Source organism: Grus americana, chromosome 5 (genome assembly GCF_028858705.1).
Source record: "Grus americana isolate bGruAme1 chromosome 5, bGruAme1.mat, whole genome shotgun sequence".
NCBI lineage: Eukaryota > Metazoa > Chordata > Aves > Gruiformes > Gruidae > Grus > Grus americana.
Window position 1 is genome coordinate 42558087 of NC_072856.1, and position 21453 is coordinate 42579539.

The 21453-nt window shown below is 37.0% G+C and overlaps 1 protein-coding gene across 4 annotated transcripts in view; it reads right to left on the reverse strand.

Moving 5' to 3' along the window:
* The window catches only part of BAZ1A (bromodomain adjacent to zinc finger domain 1A), a 65085-nt gene that overhangs the window by 30458 nt on the left and 13174 nt on the right, over nucleotides 1-21453 (reverse strand). For all 4 annotated transcript variants that reach the window (XM_054826739.1, XM_054826743.1, XM_054826742.1 and 1 more), the window contains exons 4-10: nucleotides 14243-14386; nucleotides 7939-8040; nucleotides 6605-6692; nucleotides 4589-4723; nucleotides 3775-3877; nucleotides 908-1074; nucleotides 24-119 (exon numbers count right to left, since the gene is read on the reverse strand). In XM_054826739.1, the coding sequence (XP_054682714.1) occupies nucleotides 24-119; nucleotides 908-1074; nucleotides 3775-3877; nucleotides 4589-4723; nucleotides 6605-6692; nucleotides 7939-8040; nucleotides 14243-14386 (835 nt within the window). The remainder of the gene's footprint in view (nucleotides 1-23; nucleotides 120-907; nucleotides 1075-3774; nucleotides 3878-4588; nucleotides 4724-6604; nucleotides 6693-7938; nucleotides 8041-14242; nucleotides 14387-21453) is intronic.

Genomic DNA, 21453 nt, shown 5'->3' on the forward strand with positions numbered 1-21453 from the left:
AGCTATTCCAAATTCAATCATACCTTAAGATCATCACACTCCATATCTTCTCTAGGCTTACTCCACTGTTTCAGGTATTCCACATATTTTCGTTTTTCTTCACGCAGCTTCTCTCTTTCCTGAAAGAAAGAGTCACAACTGCATATAAAATATGGTCAGATTGCCCTACTATAGTTTCTAGAACTGAACCACTTACTATTTCAATCACATTGAAAAAATAAAACTAAACTTTATTTAATTAGAATGAAATAATTTTTTTTAATAAGATATTGGCAAAAATGTTTAGAAGTAAACTGTGGTGATACGTTGTTGGATTAGACATAGGGTTTTGTTGGGGGTTTTTTTGTTTGTTTGGCTTTTTAAATGGAAGTGGCTGAGGAAAAATATAACTTTCATACATACGGTTATTTTTAGATAACACAAAAAAAGACCATCAAAATAGATAGTGGATGTGGCTGTGGTAAAATATAATGGAATAAATAATTTCTTCACATTCAAAGTGACAAAAAGTTATTTAGCAATTTCCATCCAAAGAAAAGCCACAAGGAAACCCACAACCATTTAATATGCTGTGAATCTGATGCAGTACAGTGTCTTTAACACTTCAGAAGATGACAACCATCAAATCAATACTGTTATGCATTGTTGGAAAAAAACCCCCAGACCACCACATTACTTCAGAAGTTAGTTCAAAGTGAACTTTTTGTGAACTAAAATTATAACATAGAGAATGTTATCCTGAAATATAAACCCACAATCATATCATTGCCTGTTCTTCTAAAGTGCATTTCTACGAACTCAAAACAGTTAATGAAAAATAACTTGAAGCAGATAGCAACTAAGAAACAAGTAAACTAGAAAGCCATTATACTGTTCCTGTATGAAACATATACTGCAAATGCATTACTTTTTCCTTTTCTATTTTGAGTCTCTCTTTCTCTTCTTTCTTCTTCATCCTTTCTTCTTCCACAATTTTCTTTAATTCTTCTCTCTTTTTTTCCTTATCTTCTTTCTCCTTTTTCTTAGCTTCTATAGCATTTGCTTTCTCTCGTTTTAATTTAGCTTTTTCAAAAGCTATGAAGGAAAAAACCAAACAAACCGAAGTTATTTTTTCTTTTATAAAATGTTAATTTTATCTAACTGTGCTAAACAGACTGCTCTTTTTATAAATTACCATATGAAAACTATATTGTGATGAAGACTGAATTGTCTCTATGCCAACCAGAAATTCAGTCACTTGAAAGTTCTTTAGAGAATCAGAATTTTAAGCCTAAGTATTATACATGTTTTACAAGGTTGTCACCACTGTAATAAAGTCAAATTTCTCTGGTTTTATGAGTATACAGAAGTTTATTACTTGTTTATTGCTTTCTATCAAGTGACATATAAGGATGAGAACCAATTCCAACTGCATATAATTACAGCAACAGTAATGACTGTTTAATAAAAGCATGTCACAATTAGGTGTGGCATATAACTACGAAATATTTTTGATAGTAAAAACCTTTAAATATATGATCTTTAAATATTTAACTATCACTGAATAACTAAAAAGTCAATACATTTGAAACCTACTTATGATTTCAGTGGGTTTTGTGCAAGTTTTCCTTCTGTTATACAGTTTAAGCTGAACTTTAATTGGTAATAAATGTTATTGCCTAAGGAGATCCACATTTCTTTGTAGTTGTCTGCAGAAGAACAGCAGGATACAAATTTCTACTGTCTGTGGACAGACAATATCTGTCAACCCACATACAAGCTAACAAATAAAAGGAGGTCAGGGAGCTTACCATTTTAATTGAATAAACAAGAAAGCTAGAACCACAAGTGAAGAAAATGAAAAAAGATCCTTACTTTATTACCAAGTGGATGGCACTCAAAAAAAGATTTTGATTACATTTTCCTATAAAATTCTGGACATGAGCTAGACTGCTTTACAGATAGCTACTACATACTGCTACCAGCAGCGGCTTTCACGCAGCAAACAGCCAATGAAACTGATCCCCCATAGTCTTCTACATACTGAGAAGGTTGATTTTTCAAGGTACTTGGTATTTTGCTGCCTTTTCACATCATAAGTGCTATAGCAGCTCTTTAGAAGAGATTTTATGAATGTCAGTAATTGCCATTCCAATTAAACATTTTTTACATGTCAAATGTTTAGATAAATATTCAATTACATTAATACAGTATATTTGAAAAGGTACTTTTAAGCTTATTGTATGGATGGGATCATACTTTTCAGATAATCAGTATAATGTGTTGCCAGTTTCAAATTAACTATCTTTAAAAAAAAAGTTTGTAATCATGGGCCAACAACAATCACATAGAACAAGTGTGACACTACGGAGTTTTTTACTATTATTGTATCACTTATTTGATGCACTCATCACCATTTTGTTTCTTCAACAAAGAACAGAAAGCATTTACAAAGTCTGAATATCAACATGCTGTTACAGCTTTCTAGTGAGGTGGCAGAACATATAAAGAGGAGATTTAAATCTCCATGTTATACAACTTATTTCATTGTTTGAAGCTATCAGCCTTGAAAGAGCAATCTGTTTCAAGGGCATTGGGTTTGGGGGTGCAATAGGATAACAAAGATAAAATTAAGCCAGAATGTGTCTTAACTAGCCTTCTAGAAGCTGAAGTTAATGTCACACAAGAAAGGAAGCAGCTTTGATGTTGATCAGCAATTACCTCGTTCTGTGCTGTCACTTCCAGCACATAAATAAATAGATGCTAGTTGTGTGAAGAAGTGGACGCACAAGTTTAGTGGAGCCCGTTAAACCCTAGCATCCCCATCTCCTGTGAAGAAAAGGCCCTGAACAGCCTCAGACAACTTTGCAGTTCTTTAAGCACATGTTGGACTAGATAGTTTCCAGAAATCCCTGCCATCCTAAAACATTCTGTGATAATGGAAACAAGAGGTAGAAACCAGAAGTTCACTGAAATATTTCCACAGATTAAAGCCTTTCCTTAGGAAGGACATCAGTTCTTACAACCCAGAAGAACATCTCCTTGCCTGAGCTTTGTCTCCTCAAGAAGATGCACCGGTTTACCTAGTTAAACCCATACAAAAGGTATGTGGGTCCCCCTATTTCATTTGTAATCAAGTTTAAATAGATCACAAACAGGTCAAAACTAAGCCAAAATAATTCAATCAGTCCAAAATAAAAATCTCTTAAGTGATTTGTGCTCTTTTAATTAGAAAAAATTGTAAATATACTGTAAGTAATCTTGCAGAACATTTAGATATGCCTTAAATATCTATGCACAGACATCTTCAGAAAGACTCAAGATTTCCTTAAGGATTATTACAGGTTTAGAAAGCATTGCAATTCTTTTAAATTTTGAGGTAGTTTTCCCATTTACAGATTTTCCTCATACAACAGACTGATTTGTGTTAAATGTTCAGACTGATTTGTGTTAAACTTTCATATTCTGATATACCTTCAGCTGGTAAAGTTTATACATGACTTCAGAATCCAAACGTCTGCAAAAATTTATTTTGTGTTTTTATTTATCTGAGATAGAAGTCAACACAGCTGGACTGCAAGCTTCCTACCTTTCTCCAGTTTAGTAAAATAAAAATAAAGTCAGGAAACAACTATTCCAACCACTGAAAGGAGCACTTTGCAATAGTGCTGTGGCAGTACAATTTTATTACATTTTCCCTTTGAAAGGTACAACCCCAAAGATACTTTAATTATGGCCTGCTCGTAGACCTGCAAAAACTGGTTCTATTAGTCATAGGACTAAACCTCAACTTACCCATGGCCTGCATATCTTCTTTTTGCTTCTGGAACTTTGTCTTTTCCCTTGGTACTTTACTTTTGTTTCCTTGGGTATTTTGTTTAGTAGTAATCTCATCCTCCTGATAAGACAGTTCAGAGGGGGAGTGGAAAAAAAAAGAACATAGTATCTACAGTGAAATGACCAGCAACAGATATTCCCAATTTTTCAACAGTTCTCCAAAACAAGAATAAAAACAGACTGTAAGAGTTTCCCATAAACATACTAAGTACTCAGAGATCCTGCCTAACAGCTGGGGGAAGAGGGGGAAGAGGAAAGAAACCCCAAAATTTTTTCTTCTAGTTTGTTTTGGGTTTGCGGTTTTGGTTGGTTTTTTTTTTTTTTTAAATAGAGTAGTTCAGAGCACTAAGCTTCACTATGTCTAAATACAGGTAAGTGACATAATTGTATCTGAGGACAAGTGACATAACTGTATCTAAGAGTACAAAGTAAAGTTTTTTAGCAAATTATTTATTAATCATTCCCGGAAGGGACAAGTACGCTATGCACCTTCACAACCCACTGAAAACCTAGTTTCTCAGTGGGATCACAGAAATAAGAAAGGTAAAAATAAGAAGATAACATATAAAGTATGGTCCCTTTTACCATCTTAACTATAAAGCAATCTGCTTAATAGCAGTTATGTAATATATCTTAGTTCATCCTCAAAGTAAAAAAAAAAAGCACATCATCAACCTTGCATTCCAACTGTTCTGAAAGTTCAGAGAAAATGGAAGAACTTGAAGATTATGCTGATATGTCTTCATCTGGAATTAAAAACATTATTACTTACAAGACTAGTAGATGCCCTTTTCGGAGGTCTCCCTCGCCGTCTGCTTGCAGGACTGAAGATAAATGTGGGTGGGTCATCAGGAAAGAAGTAGGAAAAATTTTGTTCTGCTAGATTATATTTTGCAATTGATGTTGCCTTAATAGGAAAGATGAAAATTCATTGTAAAATTCTTACCTTTTCATAAATATAAGCTAATTAATGAATCATTAATTCACAAAAAAAAAGACAATAAAAGTAACTAAATTCACAACTGGTTAGCTTAGGATAAGAAATAAAAATCTGAAATAGTATAACTGTAGAGTTAATCCACCAAGTAGATAATAAAGCAAGCAGCACACATTTGAAAATAGAATTTGGCCTCATTTGGTAAGATTTTATTTCTTCAGCTGCCTTTTAGCAAAAACAACTGGAAACAGTCTTCCTAGCAAGTTACTGAAATGTGTTGAGAGTTACTTTTGATGGAGAAAGCTGGAAAATTAATTTGCTGAAGAATCACATAATTCTCCATCATACTTCAACATTTCTGGAGGAGGAGACAGTTTATGACTTCTCTCATTCTGAATTGTCCAGGTTTCTTTTCAAGTCTCCTTTCTCAACCTCATTACTTCAAGTCTGCCCTTATCAAGTGATATGGATGAGGACACAAAGGAGACGCTCCAAATATGGCATATCCACCTAACTGATGAAATGCAAGGCAATCAGCAAGGGAACAAGGAGACACTCCACAAAAAGCCCAAACAAAGAGAAGATGACAAGTGCACACATATACAGAATACAACAATCTTCCTGAAGCACCAGAAAGCATTCCTAATAGATCACTAGACACAGCACACGGTACCATATCAGGGACAATGTGATTGCTAACAAGCCCAAGGAAGCGGGTGGTTTATCCCTTTCAGCTCTATTTTCTTCTATTTCAATTTCTTTAAAAGAGACAGACTTTAAAGTTACAAAAACTTATTTAGAAATTAGTTGCCTTTGTTATTTTCCACAACTTTCAGAGGCAAAACTCATTGATGGTCTCATCTCTCAGAGCTTTCCTGTGCAGAATGAGCAGTTACGCAGCTGCATGAGGATTATTCTTAAACACACACAAAAAAAAATATAAGACATAATAAACAAACATGCTACTTTCTAAAAACAAGATGAAGATAAGAAGGATTTCAGGGTCAAGGCCACGGTACGCAGTGAAAGAGTCAAGGATCTCATGCGGCACAAGCAGCGAAGCAAGGGAAATTGCTGCCTACTTGGTAAGTGTGGGAAAAGCTGCTCAACTCCTTGAGCACAAGGAAACAGAAATTCTCAGAGTTGTCCTGCACAGACTAAGAAGTGAACTTTAGTCTGAACTTGTACTATGTATCACACCATATATCTCCACATAAGATGACAAAAATATGCATCTTGACATCTTCAACATCTAATGCCTCATCAAAAGCCCATTCCAGCCACCTGAACTTTTCAGTACTTCTGTCTCACTGAAGAACTGGAGACTGAATTCAATCTACAATAAAATATTTTCCAGCTAGAAGCATTACAACAGAGTAATATTAGCTTACTGTAACAAAACAGAAACAGTTAATTTTTATTTGACTTAGAAATACCACTGGCATACCTTGAAGGATGAAAACAACTGCGTGTTAGACCAAGCAAAAATATATTATGTTTTCATAAATAACATTTTTCTAGGTAAAAGCTCCCACTTTTATTTTGGGGACTTTTCTAAACTTGTTGCTAAAGAAGAAATTAGAGAATTAAATTCTGCTTCATGTACAGAAAAACTACCAGCTTGTTTACAAGGAAAAGTTAACAAAAACCTGTTTTTACAGGAAAAGTATTCATCCTTTTATTTTGGAAAAGTCAAACACTAACTCAATATATTATACTTACAAAAAGCCAAACTTGATATAGTTTAAAAAAGAAGCTCTGAGCAGCTAGTAGAGAAGAGCCAAAAAAACAACAAAAAAAGGACTGAGTAGGGTCAATATTCTATCTCACAAATTATTCCTTCTTATTTACCTTAGTTTTAATGACTCCATCATGTGGTTCACAGTGTTGTTTCAGAAAAAGTTTAAGTTTATCACGAGAAAAGAGATGTTTCCTCCGGCTGTATTGGGAAAGAAAGGTAGCATTATCAACTAACATCTTTAATTACTGTTTAAGTACAGCTGACAATATGTGCAAGAACACATGTAACAGATCATATGATTGACCTTTTTCTCTTTTTCTTAATTATAAATTTACACTACTGTAACTAACAGCTGTTCTTTGCAACTCCAATTCAATTAAAAATTTCCTTATGAACAAAACCAAACCCAAGTAATAGTTAAACAGTTGTTTTATGCATCTAATTTTTGTTTTGAAGATCCTGGTATATCCTCTTTTATACCCACACACAGAGACAAACTCCACAGTCTATTCACACCCACTAGATCCTCCACACACTGCTTTCTATCACAGTAGCTTTTAAAATCCCCTAATAAAACTAAAGTCTGATTGTTTTAGAAGAGGGTGAAAACGAACACGCAAATAAGGACAGCAGGAAAGCAGCGTTCACATTTCTGAAATGGGGAAGTAAGGCACAGAAGGCTCAAGCCAACAAGCAAGAGGGGTGAATTCACACACTGCTTGGTCAGGCTGCGGCACTCCTTGCTACAGGACAGCGTGCACTCCAGATGCTTCCTGGCATCCCAGGGAACTCACACTAGTTCATGGGAAGGAGAACAAACAACTACACGGGCGTAGTTAATGAAAAAACTAATCTTGATTCATGCTGGAACTAAATGACTTTAAATCACTGAAGGTTTTTTTTCCAAGTAGCCAATTTCTAAAGTTTTGATGCGCAATCTACTCAAAAAAATGTTTAAATTCAACACAAAATTATGTTATTTAAGAAGCAAAAACTTTTTGCAGCTTTCTGTTTTAAAGCAGTAGAGCAGTCTGATTGCGCATGGCGGCTCCAACATTTCAAACCAGTAATGCTACCACGCAGAGAGAGCTCACAATGGCAATAGTTCATCAATATTATAGAACAGGGTTCGCAGACTTCTTTTTGCCTACTCCATCAGTCAGAGCAGTAGGCACAGGTATCAGAAGCAACAGTAGCTCTCATCTGTGTGCCAATGAAAGCAGAGACTTGTAAGGAGTTGGTATCTGTGTAAATACTAGTAAAGCTTGGAATCCTTGCTACAGAAAGCCTGTGAAACGCAGTATTTTGTTCCAGTGCCTCTAATTCATAGTTCTAGCATATTATTTTAAAATAATGTCATTTTATAGCAAAAACATCTTACACTGAATTACACAACTCGCACAGTTATAAAGTACAATTTTAACCTTCATGTACTAAATTTTACCTTAGTTGAGATGCTTTAACGATAACAGTTTCATATAGTTCTTTTTTAATAGGTTGGACTTTGTATTTGAACAAAGAAGGATCAATTATGGCTTTCTTCTCCCTAAAAAAAAAATTATTAAAACATTAACTACAATCACAAAACATCAGTCTTGTATTGTACACATCATGCACAATGAACCTCCTGAAAATACCCAGCCATTTTTAATACAGGCTTTAACTTCCAGTGGTACCAAAGAGGACCTATTCACTTCTGCCAACTTTTCTGCCACTAGATTTAGATCTGCATCAAAGCCAGTTCCTGCAAGGAACAGGAAAAGGGATCGGGGATGTTGGTTTTCGTAGTGGGGAGATGGGAGATGAGAAGGGAAGGAAGAACAAAGAGGGAGACAAGTAATGATACATCCCTATCTCTCAGAAAATTGTCTCCTTAATACTCTCAGTACTCATAATGGCAACAGGAAGGCAGGAAAAAGGAGAAAAAGATGATGAGGAAGGAGTCCAAAAGAGAGAGTTAAAGAAAATTAATAAAAATGCTAGCCATAGAGCTACAGATCACATCTCAGAATGAATAAAAAACAGGTAGAATGTTTTTCTGAAACGTCAGTTTAGAAAAAACACCCTCACCAGCAACATTCTGAAAATAACAAGAATCATAAGGCAATGCATCCACACTTTAAAATAAATGCTTATCAAGTTACATGGGGGTTTTTTCCCCCCCCAAAGTCTACTTCCCTGTTACAACTATCAGCTACGGAGAACCAGATTTTTTCCCCCTTGTGGAAAATATTTCTTCAGTTTTAACATAACAGTAACTGTTTTCTTACACCTCTTCCTAGGAGAATAACCACCCAGGTCTGCTGTGCTACCAAACCAAAATTCACTCATTTAAAAAACAAAAAGAGGGGTTTTGTCATAGTCAATATACTTTAAATAGCCTGGTATATTTATGGACAGACTTCACAAACAGACTTAAACTACTGAGATTTTCTTTAAATAACGTTGCATTTTGCTATTAAACAACAGAACTAACTTCTCCTAGGCTGGTAATTTGTAATCAAAAGTTGTATTGCTTTATCAATAAGAATTCAACCATCATCTTATTCCATCAGTAAGGGGAGGTGAAGAAGTTATGTGGATGAACTAGGAGATTTACAGCTATGCATTTCATCATCGTCAGTCCTTCTGGCATTTTGTAAGTGCTTGAAGGTGGAGTCTGTGACAGAACAAAATAAATCAATATACCACTTGCTATTCTTTACCCTTATGAAGAACACGCATGAGATGTAGCGAACTTTCCAAGATTCCTGAATGTGAGATTTACTCCAATTCTTATTTTCCCCTCACTAACTCTGTGAAATATAAGTCTAAAGAAATACAACATTCAGATGCCTAATAATAAATACATTAATTCATGCAAATTAAGTGTAAAAGAAACAGTACTTATCCACAGTTAGTATCACTTTAGATGAGAATAATTTGCAAATTTCTGGAGAAAAATAGTTTATGATGATTAAATGATCAACGTAGTTAAAAACAAATGAAGGGACAGAAAAGAAGATTTAGACTTGGAAACAGCAACACATCTACTACACTGCCTTGCATGATGCTATCCAAGTTAAAGTCTCAAGTTGAGTCACTCAGACCAACTCCAATTTAAGAAAAATAATAAAAAAACCAACCCAGCTAGTCATATTAGCAAAACGGAGATAAACTGATAAACAAAGTAATTCAGTATACGCACTGGCAAGATTTTAACATGTCTGCCTGTAATTTTAAGTTATTTAAAAGAGGCTTCATATTTTGGTCATACCATGACTTGGTCTTTCATGATCATCTTCAGTCTCAAGATAGGAAAGCTAAAGGAATGAAGGCTGTCGCTAGGAATTTCTGGATAGTATCAAATACAAACTTGTTCCCTCACCATACATCCCTGCATTTCCAGTCCTTTATTTTAACAAGCTAAAGAAGGACCCAAACAGATAATGTTCAAATACAAAATAAAAGGTATCAGAGTGCCAACGTTATACCAAAAGTATATTAACTTATTTATACATTTTTAATAGATTCTCAGCTCCAATATTGTCTGTAATTGAAAGTAGGGCCCCCAAAATAACCAAGTGGTTAACTCTTGTATCGTTAACCTTTACTTTTTAGTTTGAGTAAATCCTTCTCACCTTCAGTGGATCACATATAATAGCCCCAACCTAATTTCCAAACACACTAAGTTTTTTCTGCTTAGTTTCTGAGTTTCCAATGATTAGCCTATGAAGTTAACATATTCCTGAAATCCTCCTACATAAATTCAAATGTAAAAATCCAAATTTTGCTTAGTGCATAAGAGGAATAAAAAGGTCATTCACTACATGTAGAAAGTTTTAAAAGCTATATAGATTATCTAGTAGCTTTGCAATAAAAGTCATATTATTTTTTGTTATATTTTACTTTATAAAGCATTATATAACACACATAAGAGTTAGCAAAGATTAGACCCATTTCACAGCAAAGATTCCCTACAGCAGGTCTTTACACAGGACAGCTCTGACAGACCACCAGACCCATAGGAAAGAATAACAGAATATCTTGTAACTTAGTAGGTGAAAACTGGAACTAACTCACCCCTATTATACCAGTTTCTACCGCACTCAAGTAAACGTACCTAGCACCTGGCAGAGTCTGGCATTTTTTGAATGAGGTTACTCTGAACCACTGACAGATAATAATCTCATCAGTCCTTCAATTACTTTGGCACAGTAACCACATGACCTGGATATAAATTTCTGCTTACGGTCCTGCTGTATTATATTCAGACAGCACGGCCTTAAGGTAGCTATTGCCAAGAAACTTCTGAGACCTTGTCCTTCTGATTTACCTTGTCCAGGACATGACTATCTGTATTATCTGGTCGGAGTCTTGCTGGGGCTATCCATATCTTGCAGTATTAATAGAACTAGAAAAATTGCACAGAAAAATACTGAGGGTTAGAGGATCAGGAACGCATCTAAAATGAATGCTGTCCTTTTCCAAAAGGAGGCAGTGGCATTTCTTCCTGTCTTTGACTAAGTTTGGGAATGGGAAAAGCTCCCTTGAAGAATGCTTGCTAAATAATGCAATGATTTATGGTGTCCTTATGCTCCAATGCAAGCCTTACACAGAGGTAATGTGTCAGCACATTGATCCTGATAGAAAAGCGGGCCTCTGCCCACCTTTGAAGGTTGTTGCTGCCAAGGTACTTTATACTGAGCAATTACAACTGTGCATTTGGAACTGCAAATGTTTTCTGGAATCTGACTAAAACTTCAACACAGAAATACAGCAACCTGAAGACTGAGAACAGCGCGCTGGTTATACTGCTCTAGGGACAAGACAACAGCGTTTTGCAACAAAATCCTGACTTCGAACCTTTTGATGAAGATTTTAAGCTGCCTTTGATCCAGTACTTTGGTCTTTCCTTACAATACAAAGTGGACTAAAATCTACCACTGCTGTTATCAGATTCAGGGGATGGAAGGATGAGAGAAGAAAGGAAAGGGGAAAGATAAGAATTAAAGATGAGGAAAGATTTGTTCTACTGAAGACATTGTATAGCTTTATTAACAAGCTATGACCGCACTTTTTGAAATATCCTATTCTTAATTTCTTTTCCAAATAGAGGCAGAAAACTAGGTTGAAGGTGGTAAAAAAAATCTGGATGGTAAGGTTCCACTGGCATTATTTCCAAAAAACTTTTTGTTACCTCTACTTGCATCCCAAAATTTGCAGAAAAAGTTAACCCTTCCCTAAAATAAAGATGATGCTTCGAATTGAATAAACACCCAAGTTCACTGCCACAAACCAGCCAGCAAGCCGAAAAGAAATTTTTCTTCTAGTGTTTCTAATGTGGTTGATGGTTCACATTACTCATAGCCCTGGCAGGAGGAATACCATGAATTAAGTTGCAAGTAGTATTGCATATATTAGGCAGTAAAAGCCCCTCAATCTCCAGTCTGCTGCTGAATGCTCAAGCAAAGGCAAGAGTTCAACCTTACTCCTCAGTCTAGTAGTTTAAGGTATGAACAATGCTATTCTATGATGACCACTATCCTATGGTGCCAGAGCAGGTCCCAGGGCAGAGCATCAGCAGTTTAAGACCCAAGAAGATTGCTACCTTTTGCTTTGCAACCCAGGCCTTACAAGGCAGCCTGTTTTTCTGAGGGAGTGCAGGAGTGAGTGTCCTGGCCTCTTTCTCCCTGTACAACCTCAGCTTTTACTGCAGAACACAATAAAAAAAGGTCAGCAGGAACACTCGTACAGAACGTGTGGCTATTTCTGCCCCATGCAGACAGAAGCAGGGTCAGAGAAAGGTTGGGATCTCTAATGACATCTATTTTCAGTTAAGATTCTCTAGCCTTACAGATTCTTTAGGAAAAATATTTGCAGATGGCCCATCAATCTGTGCTGTGCTCCCCTCCCCCTCTCACAAACACACCGAGCATCTGCTGTACCATTGTTTAACGGCACTGCAGCTTTGCATGAAGGCTGGCTCTCAAAACCTGGAGATTTGCGTGCAGACAGAGGCAGAACTGTGGTTCTGCGCTTATCAACTTGACATTGGTCCCAAGGCGAGTAACATCCATACTTTCCACGTCCAAGTTTCTCCGTAAACAGCAAGATATAGTCCCTAAAGGACTAGGGCTGCAAAACGATGTCATTCGGTTCAGTGAGATTTCTCATTGTATGAGTAAGAACATAAAGAATGTCAGATGCCAATATACAAAAACTGTCAACAATGCTTTACTTTCAGATAGGTTTTATAGGTACAGCAAATAATACTTTTCAAGTTTGCACCCAGAAACTAACTGGAGTGTTATTACACTCTTGCATTCATTATTAGAAGACTCACTTAAAACTTCCAGTAAGCATTTTAAAGCCATAAAAGGTTTGCAATTTAAGCCTGTACCATAAATGTTTGTTAGGTACGTCACAGAACAGTGTTTCAAAAGATCGTATATTCTCACAACTTTCCCTAAGAGAAAGAAATTATTTTCCTTCCCTCCTCTGCATTGCCAAAATAAGTAATCAGCTGGGGAGAACCACAGACTGACTGGGAGTGTAAGATTCAGTCTTACTACCAGCTCTGCATCCATGGAAGTGACAGCAATATAAAGGGATCAATCCCACAGTCAGCTCTGTGCATGCCTGCATTATTTCAAGAATAACCTCCTTTCAAATGCCATATGCCTTGTGGAACACAGAAAATGCATTTATTTTCTCAAAGATGTAGAACCTCTTCATGAACAACTTGGACACTGCCTTCAAGAGACAGCAGAGAATTTTAAAAATTATTTATCCCATGTTATTTTCTTGGCTAAGTGAGGAGCTCCACCCTAGCTATTCAAGGCATGTCAGGAGATGGAAGTCCTCAAGCAGCTATCAATGAGAATAAGTTAGGCATCCACGTTACATCTGAAAGCCAATGACAGGTCACGTAAAGCCTGTATCTTGCTAGATACAAGACTGGGGCCCACTTCGAACCCTCGTCTTTCATCAACATTGTGCTTGTGAAGCACAGAAATCTCTCTTCTCATTATACAGTTAGGATAAGCTGCATATATAAGCTCAATTACTGGTCAGTAAAGGGATACTCCAAATTAAACACAACTACAGCCAAGAAGCTCTTACTCAGTGTTATTAAGCTAGTCTAGCCTATAGGTTGTTGCTTAAGACAAGACACACACTGCTGCCCTGCACCTAAAATCATAATCAAATCCATAAAATACGATGGTATATATTTATATGGACACACACACACAATGAGGAAAGCTTTGTACATTCTTATGTTTTGGACACAAACACATTAAATCTCCGGGAAGACTTTTCAGAGTTCCAGTAGGAGCATGTCCTCTTATTACAAGGCAATCCCAACTCTGAGTCCCATGATGACAGTGAAGTAATACATCATGCTAAGTAGTGCCAGACTGTGGAAATGCAGAACATTACTGTATTTTCCAAGCTATAGCAGCACAGAGAGGACTAGTGATAGACATACATGGCTCTTACATCATTTCTCAACAGAAACACTGTCATTCCAAACAGATGAACAATGATTATCCTGTAGGTACTCCATTTCTCGTAACACACAGTTCTCTGGTGGATTACACATAGCGTAACTGGCACCTGTGAATATTCAGCTTGTCACCTTCAGCTGGCTGAACACTCAGGATCCATACAGATCAAATAATTTGTTTCAGTCAGACCCTGCCACATCTGCTTTAGTCTCATTTCCACCCAGCCAAAATGCTTTATACTGTAAAAGTATCATTTACCCATTTTGTGCAGAGCTATTGTGTGTTTCTGAGTCGTCACTGTCACTGATGACAATTGTGTCTCCGTCAGCATTGCTGGTGTGACCGTTCGACATTCCATTATGATGGGCTGGAGCTATGACTTCCAAAATCTTACACTGCAACCTAAAATAAAACACAGACATTTATTACCATCAAAGTGTTTCACTACTGCAAGGAGTCTAAAGTTGTAGCAGATGTTATTTTAAGAATACATATATAACTGAACATTGTATTGTCTACTAAATAAGTAAATAATACCTAAGAGCCTTGCACTGAAATACTAGGTACAATATTAATTTCATGAGTTCCATCTAATAAATGAACAAATTCATCTGCTTACACAGCTATCAGCTTCACTATTCAGGACAAAAGAAAAAATCAAGCCACTAGTGGAATGATTTGTAGTTGTGAATTTTTTTCCAGTTCTCACTTAAGTAAACTGAAAGTTAACTTAATGTGTTACTTTAAAACTAGACCCCAAATCTTTTACATTTGTTTTGATAGTAGTCTAAGAAAAGCAAAAGATTTTCAGATCCCAAAGTATTTTTACTTATAAGAGATCATCTTCTACTGCTGTCAATGACCTAAATAAACAAGGCTGAAATGATTATTATGCATCTAATCTTAATAATGGCCCATTTATCTGCTGACACATATTAAGGCTCCATCTGGCATGCACACAATTGACAAAACAAGTCTATCCCTTTGCCATCCCAAATGCTAGTTATAAAAGGCAGAATTAACTACATATTAAAAGTATAATTAATCATCACTTCATGCTGGGTAACTGTATTATAGCTGGTTCTCAACCACTAACTTTCACCCCTTTCTGGAATTCCATGGTTCATATTCTTTAGTTTTATCTCCTAAAACCATGTCTGCTTCATGAAAATTAACTATTGTAGTCAATGGATGCTGTCACATACTACCACTAAAAGCTCAAAGGGTGGGGGGAGAAAGAACACATAATAATTCTCTTCTCTGGGCACCAAACACTGTCACTTGAAATTAATAAAATGGAGAATACATGAAGCACAGGACTTAAATTCTCGTTACATCACGCTTAAGTTAAAAACAAACAAACAACCCCCCAACAAATCTATGACAGACAAATTCTAAGTGTTCGTTTATCTGAAGATTGGCAAAAAGGAAACAATGTCAAAATACTTCTTAAACACTTCCTTCTGCAAACAGACCATACTATTCAAAATCTGCACACACAGAGGGGAGAAAAAAAGAAAAAGAGGGAGGGCAGAGGGAGAAAAGTTGAAAACATTAAAATATCCTAGGTGGTTTTCACTTGTGAATTTAGCTAGGACCAGTAACGCAGTTAGTGCCTGTAGCTGTCCTCCCCAAACCTCTCTCCAACGGGCAGAGTGCTCCAGGATGATCCAACTGGATATTTAAAAAAAAAAAAAATAATTAAAAACTTAAAAAATCCCAGCCGATTAACATCTTCACATATCCCTAAAGGCAATGATATGACCAATGCTTAATTATCCACATGCAGAGGCAGCCTGAGTCCGCTGTACTTGCTGACCGCAGGCACACTGCCATTCCAATACAGCCAGCCCGGTTTCCAAAGCTGCCTGGTTTGGGGCTGAAAAACACGTTTTCCTGGTGAGTGGAGCCCAAGCTAATTAACTGTGCAAATCTAAAGAGACTCTGTGTAAAGAACCAAGAGCACCCAAGTATGCAATGGAGACAGAGCCTAGTGGCTGTTGAGAAAATAAGTTCAAGTCCAACAAGGCTTATTAAGGTCTGGCCCAGCACCAGACTCCAACTGAGTTCTAAGAGAAAAGTCTATCATTACAGTATCTTGGTTTTCCAATATTCAAAACATCACAGCCTCCCCTTCATACTACACAATATGGAGCTGACCGTATGGCAGAATGTGTATTGTTATGCTGTTTTTTTTTTTTTTTAAATCCAACAGAGATCACCTGCTAAAGACAATTTCTTAGTAGAATTATTTTTGTTTCAGACTATAAAATATATTTCCTAGAGAGTTCAAGTCAATTTAAAAAGACACTTCTAAATTAATTTCTAATAGAAAGTAATCCAAAGCACCAACGCTTAAGGCTACTTTTTCCTAATTTGTTTGCAATTTGAAGACCACTAGAGGGAGCGCATATACACTAAATTTGCAATCACAGTAAAACAGCCACATGAAAGCTAAATCCCAACCTATGCTACCCAATGCCATGAAAGGACAAAGAGGCTAAAACATACACACACGCACGAATCAATCCTCCTGGACAAAAAGACTTGAATATTTAGTCACCGAGTATTTAACCAACACTTAATTTACCTGCTTATCCATCGGACAACCCTGTAATTTACAGGGTATCACATCTCCTTCTGTAAGAATGAAAATTATATATTCTATATACTTGATTCGGTAAGTAGCAAAATCCCCAATACAGCTGCCTTTTTTTTTTTTTTTTAAATTATTAAACAGGGAGAATGACTAATGGAATAAGCTATCACAGAAAGCAAGTGATTCTCCATCCTCTATGCCTTCACTCAAATAATTACCAGAAATCTTTGGGGAAGGAATCAAGTGAAACACACATTACCTGGCTCAATAAAAGCATAATCCAATGAAATTCAATGGTTACTGATAGATGGGGGATTAAAGAAAGTGATGCAACCATTCCTTCTGGCATTAAAGAAATCATAATCTACGAATAAAGACTTTTTTTTAGCCTTGCTACAGTCAAGTCATGGCTAGTAGCAGGCAATTCCCTAGGCTAAGAGAGGCAAAGACGCTTTGCTTCTAGTGCGAATGAAGGTCTGCTCTTCTCAATAACCTAATCATTCCCCGAGTTCACTTATTACAACTCTTGTATCATAAGGCACATAAAACAGCAGAGCTGAAAGCTGAAGCAAGAGAAATGAAGCATACTACTTGCAATACTTTCTAAAAAGGATACCTTAAGATCTTTACAGAGCTTATGTCAAAGTAAAACCACGCTCACTCATTATTTCCCATAAAATAAGAACTTGGGGCACCTCAATCTAAAAAGACAGCAATGTTAAAGTAAATAAATACATACCCCAATATCCCCCTCAGTCAAGAAGCACTTTTTTCAAATAACAATAAATATTGTGAAAAAGCTTACAGCCACGCTAAATGAACCCCAAAGGTACTCAGAAAAGGATCAGATACATTGAGAATAGAGCCATCATGAACTTTGACATGATAGTCCCAGCAGCTCTAGCTCAGACACTGACAGGCAAAAGCTAGAACAGTAAACCTGCAAAAGGATTACCCCATACTCCAACAGTTTTGCATACCCCTTTCTGCACTACAGGCTGCTATCGACAACAGGGTACAGGTCCTCTGACCTGTCCCAAGGATGGCCTTTAGATTCACAGCTTTAGTTTTTGCTAAGTTCAGAAACCAAGCTCTTTGAGGTCCTCTTCTGTTATGGTAAAGGTTCCAGAAGTGCTTGGCCTATATGACTAAATCTGTTGTTTTTTGAAGAAAGAACACCACCACAGGAGCCCAAAAGTTTTAAACACAAAGACAGAGGAGATATCACCTGTGTTTTTGTTGTTTGGTTTTTTTTTAAATACCAGTGCACATCATCATCTCTCTCAAATGAAAAATACTGAGATCTTCCATCGAATTCCATGAATTTTGGGTAGGGCTGATCAGCTGCACAGGTGAAAGAACATAACTGACTCCAGCAATCTAACGGCAAGGAACACTGACTGGAGACTGTGGCACAGGACAGAGTTTCTCTGGAAACCCAACCTCATCAGTCTCTAGAAAAGCAATTCTGGGCTGTGCTTTGAAGAGCAGCTTAACACAACTAGAAGAAAACTTTAAGGTAGGACTGAACCTTGTCACTCCCAGAAGAACGGTAAGGAAGCGGCAGGCTGAAGGTGTACAAAAGCAAAGTGCACCTGCAGCCTCAGGCTGCTGCTCCATGACATGCAGAGATGACTTTACAGTTCAGCAGTGCCAAAAGGGGGAAATCGTCCCTTGCCAATCCTCCCTCCAGCCACATACCTGCTACAGAGCTTGGGTTTTTTTAGCTCTGGCCCTCAGTATCATCTACTGATTGCCATTAAATTGAATTCACTTACCAAAAAAAAAAACCCAAACCCAAAACCAAACCAAACAACAAAACAAAAAAACAAAACCAAACAAATCAAAACTAACCCAACATGAAGAGCTGGGTAAGTTACTATCAGCTACTTCAAACTGCTCACTGAAGGATCTGATGAACTAGAGCATATCCAAGAGGCAAATATTGGCCACAGCCAAAAGCAGAGAAGAAAGGAGAAGTAGTAAGACCTCCCTCACTCAGAGGCCCTGAGACACTAATTTATTGAGTAGCTCAGTATTTTATCATTCCTAACTGAAACATGACATCCAGGCAAACAAACACTGGGTCACAGGGAAACCACACACCTAACAAGGTAGTTGGGCAAGACAGGTACCTGCTTCAAATGCACCAGTAGTCCAAGGTGAGTGTTATTCAGGAAACTCCGGAACAAAGGGTAAGCATAACTTAGTTGCCACATTTCTCTTTCATTCAGCTGAGCAACTGAAAGGCACGTAAACAAGCTATCACAAGTTGCAGGACAAGCAGGTATCTCCATCTACCTCTGCTGAAGCAGTAGAGCGCCACAATTTGAAGAGGAGAAACAGAAGTTGCACTCCACTATGTAACGGGCCAGAAAACAGCCATCACAGGATGTCAAGCAGAAACCTTAACCCTGCAACTATCAGCATTTTCACTTACTCGGAGAAGTTCTTCCCAAATGCTGAGTAGGCCTTTACATCCAACCAAGGCTGGAGTTAGAAGCTGTGAGTGGAGAGACCACTTCTCACTGACTGTCAGCTGAGCGTTCTGCACAACAGCTTTTGATCTGGCCAGCACGATAGAAATAATAGTCTGGCACTCTGCTATGTCCTCATTTCAAGTCAAAAACCAAGATCCCTTGAAGGCCCAGGTGAGTTATAAACATGCCTCCAAATGCTTTACAATAAGCAGACAAAACCCATCCTTTGGATGCAGAAGGCTGTCTCAAATGGGGCGGTGGGGGAATATTGCAATACTTTGAGGCCAACTTTTAATATAAAGAAAACAATGATCAGCGAGTCAGAAGCAAAAGGAAATTAGCTTTTTAAAACAGACACCCAAATGAATGCAAACTTTTTCAAATGCCAAAATTAAAAAAGCACACCTTCTCTAATAGTATGTAAAGTTAGCTGAATACAGAAAACCCCAGAAATAATAGAAGCTATAGTAGCAAGTACCAAGAAGTACCGAAAAGCTATAGCCTCATTCTGTTTTGTCAGCTTTTAGTAAGTTTTTAAGAAGTAAATGTCACGTAAGTGCAGTAACTCATATCCTTGTCCTAACAGTTCTCATACACTTGAAAGTAATTAGAGAGATAAAAGTGAGACAAGATCTGAAGGAATAAGTGACATCTTTTACTAAGCTAACTGGTACAGTTTAACGCACACACAAAACAAAAGCACGCAACAAGGAGACAGTTTTATGCACGTTAATGGCTTTCTGAAGTACAGTAAGAGCTGCTGTTTTCGAGTTTAGCATCTTCATTTGTCTGTCAAGTTACAGGTAAGACAGTATGCTTCCAAGAAACTAGTAAGCAGCATGTTTCTGCTTAGGGCAAGAGAATCCTATATACACAGTAGCTGTCTCCTGTGGAATTAGGACAGCACTAACAGTATATGCATCGTTTTGACTGCCCAGCCTTCGGTTCAAAGTATTGTATTGATTTAAAAAAACAACCAGACAACACCACAGAAGTCATAAAACAAACAAACCAAACCCCATATCTTTAAATTTATAGTTATAAAAGTAGAGAGTATGCAAAGAAGTAAGAGCTAACAGAGATCGGCAGTGCCCAAAAATAGTTGTAACAGCTGTTCAACAATCTATAAGAAAGGAGCTGCAGGTTCTCTCCCAGATATCATCATCTCATAGCTTCCATTAGTCAAATACAAATATATTTGTTAGTCAACAAATGCAAATATATTTATATCCCAAAGGACTCAAGGGCAGCGGAACATGAATTCCTTACACGTGATTTTTCTAGGCCAGGAGTTGACTGATCCTTAAACGGCAATGCTGGAAGAATGCAAACTGTGCTTGCTCTATGAATAGGTTAGCTGCTCTCTAGTACTGTCAGCTATGCTGTTTCATAAGCACCACACTAAACTTTGCTACTGGAATTCAACTTTACCTTTTGAAATAAAGAAAGAAACTTTCTTTGTATGCAGGAACTCATGCTTAAGCCTTACCACTAGAAAAACACAATATAACTTTCTGATTCTGTAGACATTAGCGCCAGTGCCTCTCCATCCAGGTAGCTTTGAAACCTACGTGTCAAAGGGGAAAATTTCTTGGTGGACTAGAAAATAATTTAAATTCACTGTAACTCATTCAAGTCTAAACATGGAAAACACTTTGCCTTTACTACCTAGTGGTCTTATATTAACTTATCCTAGTTCTCAGAAGACATATATACATACATACATGTATATATATAGCGCAACTAATACCTTGTTCCCAGTTTGAATGAAAAAGATGGAAAATTAGCTATAATCTTATCTCTTACAAGGATTAACTTCCACCATCCCAACTCTATACGAGCTAGACATAGTCATGGCTAGCAACAATTTTCTTGTGCCCCAGTTAAGACTTACAGAGATGAAAACAGTATGCAAAGCTTTTAATTGGCCTAATGCAGTGCTTAATCCACTATGAACAGTCCTAAAGCACTGGGACACCAGCCAAACAATTGATGAGTTAAAAAAAGAAGTTTCACTTGCAGACAAGGTTGCACTGTGATTATCTACATTTCCTACAGCTTGGCAATGGTCAACATCAGATCATCCAGCAGAGAAAGGATGTTAACCTACCTAATGCATGATCAGATACAGCACTCTTCCTAACAGAGAACTTCATCTACTACTTCTGTAAATAGGTCCATTTTAAAAACACTATGTTCTCTTAAAGCATTCTGGTGTTGCCTGCTCACAGACATTAGGCAAGTATTCTTTTGCAGTGGTGTCATCTAGTGGTCAAATTCAATGAAAAAAAAAAGATACCTTTTTTATATGTCACATTCTATATGTTTTCTTCCTTCTTCTACACTACCTTTAAGCAAACTATTTCAGTTTGCAGGTGGCTGACTTTTTA